Source organism: Scyliorhinus torazame, chromosome 6, assembly GCF_047496885.1.
Source record: "Scyliorhinus torazame isolate Kashiwa2021f chromosome 6, sScyTor2.1, whole genome shotgun sequence".
NCBI lineage: Eukaryota > Metazoa > Chordata > Chondrichthyes > Carcharhiniformes > Scyliorhinidae > Scyliorhinus > Scyliorhinus torazame.
The window spans coordinates 224,082,157-224,088,156 of NC_092712.1; the positions used below are offsets into that span (position 1 = coordinate 224,082,157).

A 6,000-nucleotide genomic window follows, 5' to 3' on the forward strand; every position below is an offset into this window, starting at 1 on the left:
TTGGGTAGGGTGCTCTTTCCAAGAGCCGGTGCAGACTCGATGGGCCGAATGGCCTCCTTCTGCACTGTAAATTCTATGAAATAATCCCTACATCTATGTCATTAATATATATTATAAATAGTTGGGGGCCCGAAGACTGAACCCTGTGGCCCCACTAGTTACATCTTGCTAAACAGAAAAGGAGCCATTTATCCCAACTCTCTGCATTCCGTCAGTTAGCCATTCTTTAATCCAGGATAAGAAATTATCCCTAATCTTATGTGATCTTACCTTGTATATTAACCTTTTGTGTGGCAACTTATCAAATGCTTTCTGGAAGTCCAGATGTACTACATCTACAGGATCCCCATTATCCACTTTGCTTGTTACATCTTCGAACAACTCAAGCAAATTAGTCAATCATGATTTATCCTTCATAAAACCATGCTGACTCTGATGGAGCGTTTTGACTTTCTAAATGTCCTGTTTTTCCTACTTTCTGCCTCCCTCCCTTTTTTGAATAAGGGTGTTACATTAGCATTTTTCTAATCCACTGGAACCGTTACCGCATCCAGGGAAATTTGGTATATTATAACAAATGGATTTACTATCTCTGCTGTCATTTGCTTTAAGACCTTAGGATATAGGCCATCAGGCCCTGGGGATTTGTCTGCCTTCAATCCCAGAAGCATGTTTCGTACTTTATCCACATCAATGATGATGATTTTCCTAACTTCTTCCCCTTTCTAATACCTCTGCATTACCTGTAAACGATTGGGATGGTACTACTGTCCTCCAGCATGAAAGCGGAGGGAAAATATTGATTTAGCGTCTCTGCCATTTCTGTGCTCCCCACTATTAACTCCCAGGTCTCATCCGCCAAGGGACCAAGACTCACTTTAGCTACTCTCTTCCTGTTTAATAACAATCTAAATTATTGTCACAAGTAGGCTTACATTCACACTGCAATGAAGTTACTGTGAAAATCCCCTAGTCACCACACTACGGCACCTGCTCGGGTACACTAGGTGAATTGGACATTCTGAATTCTCCCTCATTGTACCCGAACAGGTGGCGGAATGTGGCGACTAGGGGCCTTTCACAGTAACTTCATTGCCGTGTTAATGTAAGCCTACTTGTGACAATAAAGATTATTTCATGCACAAGTTGTTGTGAGGCGCACAGATTGGACTCCATATTAGTGGCTATTGTATAAGGGAGTGACAATCCAACATTTTCTGTTAGCTATCTGGATAATTACTAAGCAGGTCACTAGCACAAACCAATAATATTGATGCAAGTAGTGGTCAAAAGGAGCAGTTGTAATGGTTATCTGGTGGGATTTGGGAAGCTATGTTTTTCCTCCCAGGGGCAGATCAAGTCTCAATGTTCCAATGAAAGGTCACATACCAGAAATGTTATCTCTATTTCCCTCTCCATAAATGCTGCCAGGCCCAAGTATTTCCAGCAAATTCTGGTTATGTTTCGAAATGTTTTAAATGAGAATGGCTTAGAAAGAAGGAACTGTTGGAGCCAAAGATGGATTTGTCAGCAATTGAGATTCTGTAGGAAGAAAACCTGGTGATACGATTGTTATAAATTTTGGACAGCTTAAGGGGGGTACTAAAATTACAAATAATGAGGGGGCCAGTCTGAAAATGGCTACGTAGTAATTAATGCTAAGCGAGGACTGAATGGAGAAAGTTTCAACCAGAGGGAACTGGGGGGCACTTGTCCATACAGACAAGAACCTGGAGAAAAGCAGCAGTATTAGGAAAAAAGAGCCTTCAGAGTCAATATTGAGCAAGTTACACAAAAGGAAAAAAAAACACAGCTCTGCAATTTTTAAATGGGGAAGATGAAACATAAACATTTCTCAGTAGTGTGTTGTTATACGACTAAAAGGTACAAATAGTGGAGAGGGGAAACAGAAATATTTTTGTCTGAAAGAAGGTAATCATTTAAGAAAGAGCACCTTGTGTCAGAGAACAAAACTTAGCACCTGCAACTGAAGCACTTGTTATTCAGCCTGTGTAGCTCTGCTCCTGAGAGTCTAAAAGATGTAACATACAGCAGTGATCTCCCTGGGGAGCAATTCTCATTCTTCCATCTCTCCCATCCTAGTCATCCTCCCCATCAGGCTCTCCACCATGCCCCCAACAAGAATCAACTCCCTTCCCTCTCCATTTAGCCACTCGGGAAAGCTCTCCTCCCCTTCGCTCTCTCACCACCCCACCATGCTGCCTTGCATAGCAGCTTGCATGCTCCCCACTGCTGCCTTAGTCCCTCCAGGGTCACATCCCCGCATCGGCCCCTCCAGAGGTTGCTTTGACTCTTAGCCTGTCCCCATCCCCTCTCCAGGGCCAGCTTCGCCCTTCCAACTCTGGGGCAGCTTCGCTCCCGCCGTTCCAGGGGCAGCTTCGCTCCAGTCGTTCCAGGGGCAACTATGACCCTTCGTTCCTTCCACTCCAAGGGGTGGTTCGACCCTTCGCCTCTCCCAGGGGCAGAGCTCTGCAACACCCTCCACATCTCCTTTGGGAGAGCCCCCCAGCCCCCCTAGGGCAACATCATCTCTTCTCCAAGGAAAGCCCCCCCCACCCCCTCAGGGACAGCATCCATCTCTCCCCCTCCTCAAATCCCTTCCAGAGACTGCCTCGCTCCCCACTATCACTCTCATCATTTCCAGGGACCCAGCCCTCCTCCCAGGGGCAGTCCGCCAAGGGGCAGCGCTTTCTTCCTCCACCCAACCAAGGGGCACCTTTTCACACTCCACCATGCGGACTACCCTCATCCCTCCCAACGGTAGTCTCCACCACCACCCCACCCGACATCCCTCCCAACAGCAGTCCCCAGCATGCCCTCCTCCATATCCCTCTCAGGGGCAGCTTCCATCTCGCCCCAACATTAGGAACAGCCTGCACCCCCCCCACCCCAGCCAGCATCAACCCCAGCCCTACACCATCCCTTCCACCCACATCCCTACCAGAGGCAGCCTCCACTCCCCTTCCAACATCCCTCCCAGGAGCAGCCTCCACCTCTCACCTGCCCCTCCATCCACATCCCTCCAAGGGGCAGCCTCCACCCCCCCAACTCACCCCTCCCAGGGGACTCCAGCCCCCTCACCCCTCCCAGGGGCAGCCTCCCCCGCCCCCGGCCGAGTGTACGGTACTCCTCCGCCCCGCCGTCTGTCCCCGCCGAGCTCCCACTCACCACAACATGCGAGCCGTTGAGTTTGAGGGGTTTGGGGCTGATGAGTGGGGAGACCATGTACAGGAGAAGGACGAAGGCCACGATGAAGGCCCCGACTACCAGCAACATGATAAACAGCAGCGGCCTCCAGCCTGAAAACTCACTCCACAGAGTAACACCCTGCTCCAAGAAGAACATTTAAAACACTCGGCAAGTACTCTCGGTGTTGGAGAGATTCAGAGGAGGAGCTACAGTTAATGGCAAAACCGTGATTCTGCCGCCCGAAATGGGAATAACATCAAAGTTAACACCGAGGCCCGAGCGCCACCAATCAGCCACTGCCGAGGGGGGGCTGGGCGGAGGGCGGGGCCACATGGACGGCGGAGGATCCGGGGGGCGGGGCACAGCGGCGGCTGGGGGCGGGGCACAGCGGCGGTCTGGGGGCGGGGCACAGCGGCGGTCTGGGGGCGGGGCATAGCGGCGGTCTGGGGGCGGGACCTGGAGGGTTGGGGCGCGGGGCCTGACATCAGGCGGTGGCTCGGATTGTGGCGGGGACTGGGGAGCTGGTCTGGGAGACCGGCAGGACGGGACTGAACCTCACATAAGCATCTATCTGGGAGAAGCTGCACTTTTCCAAACAGTTTCCATTTTGAATAAATTGATCGTGGAGTTGATGGATGCCCCCCCCCCCCCCCCCCCATGTCAGCAACAGACAAGTAGCTGCACCGTTAGGGTGTCATAATTAACCCGATAGTCTGACTGCTAATGTAAATTCACAATTTAAATCATATTATCAACACCTTTAGTCCTCCACACTGACATTAACGCTTCCTCTGTCAGCTGTTCAATAGTTAAGGGAGCAGGCAGTTATTCAGCTACATACATGGTCAGCAGGATGGTATTTTGCCTCTCGAGTGTCAGCTGTTGGGTGGCACTTTTGGCCAGAGACACAACGTTTGGGGTTTAAATTCCGCCTTCGGGCTCGTATGGAAAAAGTCAAAGCTGACACTCCAGGTGGAATGGTGAACTGTTGGGAGGGGCTGTTTTTCAGATGAGGTGTTAAACTCAGCCCTATCTGCCTGCTGAGATGGCTGTAAAAGATGCCATGGCACAAGTTTGAAGAACAGGGAAGTTATCTGTGGCGTCTTGGACAATCTTTTTCCCTCAATCAACATCACAAAAACATTATTTGGTCATTACATTTGTTTCTGGGAGTTTGCTGAGCACAAAATAGCAGCTGTATTTCCTACATTGTAATCGTGTCTACACTTTAAACTGTACTTCATTGACTGCAAATTGCTTTGAGATGTCCAGTGTTGTGAAAAGCACTATATAAATGTGAGTCATATCATATATAATATATAATTTACGGTGCAGAAGGAGGCCATTCGGCCCATCGAGTCTGCACCGGCTCTTGGAAAGAGCACCCTACCCAAGGTCAACACCTCCACCCTATACCCATAACCCAGTAACCCCACTCAACACTAAGGGCAATTTTGGACACTAAGGGCAATTTATCATGGCCTTTCTTTTCTCTTGCCACAGAGCCAAGGATGTCACTGAACAGCTGCAAAACACGAAAGGGGAGGGTGAACAGCCTGAGGTCATGGTCCCTATTGGCACCAGTGACATAGAGAGAAGTTATCATGTGGGCAAATTTCATGCAGCTCGGCAAAAATAGAAATCATTACCTCAAAGATATTAACCTCAGATTATTCCCAGTGCAAGAGGTTAATAACCCCACTCTTAAACTGTTTATTTTTGAATTTGGTATATTTTTGAATTTGGTATAATGTGAGGAAAGAAATGAAAACTAGAAGGGAAAGCTCCAGTATTGTCATCATTCAAATAAAAATGTTTATTAAACTGTAAAATACAGAAAATTACATGTAACCACACGAATGGCCACACACACACATAATATAATTGAATTAACCCCCATTCCAAATATATCGACTTTCCTAAACTCTGAAAGTATACCTTCCCCAAAACTATATCCCATAGATTTTGACACTATTGACAAAATCAACCAATAATTACCACATACGACTTGTATCGTTCTTCAGGGAAATTTCCTTCTGGTTTAGAGTAGCCACCTTGGGTTTACAACACTAGGCTGCAGGCAACGCCTTGTTTTGGGAGCGCTCAGCTTTCAGCTGGGTGTGGCTTTGATCTTGGTCGCCAGTCAGTACTTCTCCTCCAGTGGACGAATCCAGCCACTTATATTCTGCTTATTCCTTTTGATGTCTTCGAAGTCCCTCTTTCAGCATGCCTAACCCGAGAGTCTCCCTTTTAGCAAGTGTGACGTCCATTCTTATTTCTCCTTTTAAACTCCTGCCATCTTATTCGTTAACTCCTGTAATTCTATGCCCTATTGCACTCCACTTCACTAAATTTCTATTCACCTTGTTACTAGGCTAATTCGCATATCAAAAGCCCTCAATGCAGCTGAATCCTTATCGTTTTTTAAAATCCAATTCTTTAATCTCCATTCTATCCCAGCTTCTTGACAAAGATGAATATATAGCTGGAGGGATGATGCAGGAGAGAGAGCTTTGTATTCTCAGACATTGGGAACAGTCTTGGGACTGTACAAGCAGATGGGTTGGACCTCAACGCGGCGGGGATCAATATTGTAGCAGAAGTTTACACGTGCTGTTGGGTAGAGTTGAAACTAATTTGGTAAGGAGATGGAGAGCTGAGTGTAGATTCAGAGGGGAAGGCAGAAAATTGGGGAGTGAGCAGGGATCATCGAGGACACAAAGGCCTGAAAACAGGCAGCAAAGGAGTTATTTGGTTATTAGTGACATATACTTCAATGCATGGAATCTA

At 47.7% G+C, this 6,000-nt stretch overlaps 1 protein-coding gene across 1 annotated transcript in view; it reads right to left on the reverse strand.

The window, feature by feature from the left end:
• The window catches only part of kdsr (3-ketodihydrosphingosine reductase), a 52,777-nt gene extending 49,241 nt beyond the window's left edge, over positions 1-3,536 (reverse strand). The window contains exon 1 of the mRNA XM_072509472.1: positions 3,190-3,536. Within this exon, the coding sequence (XP_072365573.1) occupies positions 3,190-3,366 (177 nt within the window). The 5' untranslated portion in view covers positions 3,367-3,536. The remainder of the gene's footprint in view (positions 1-3,189) is intronic.
• Positions 3,537-6,000: the final 2,464 nt, after the last annotated feature.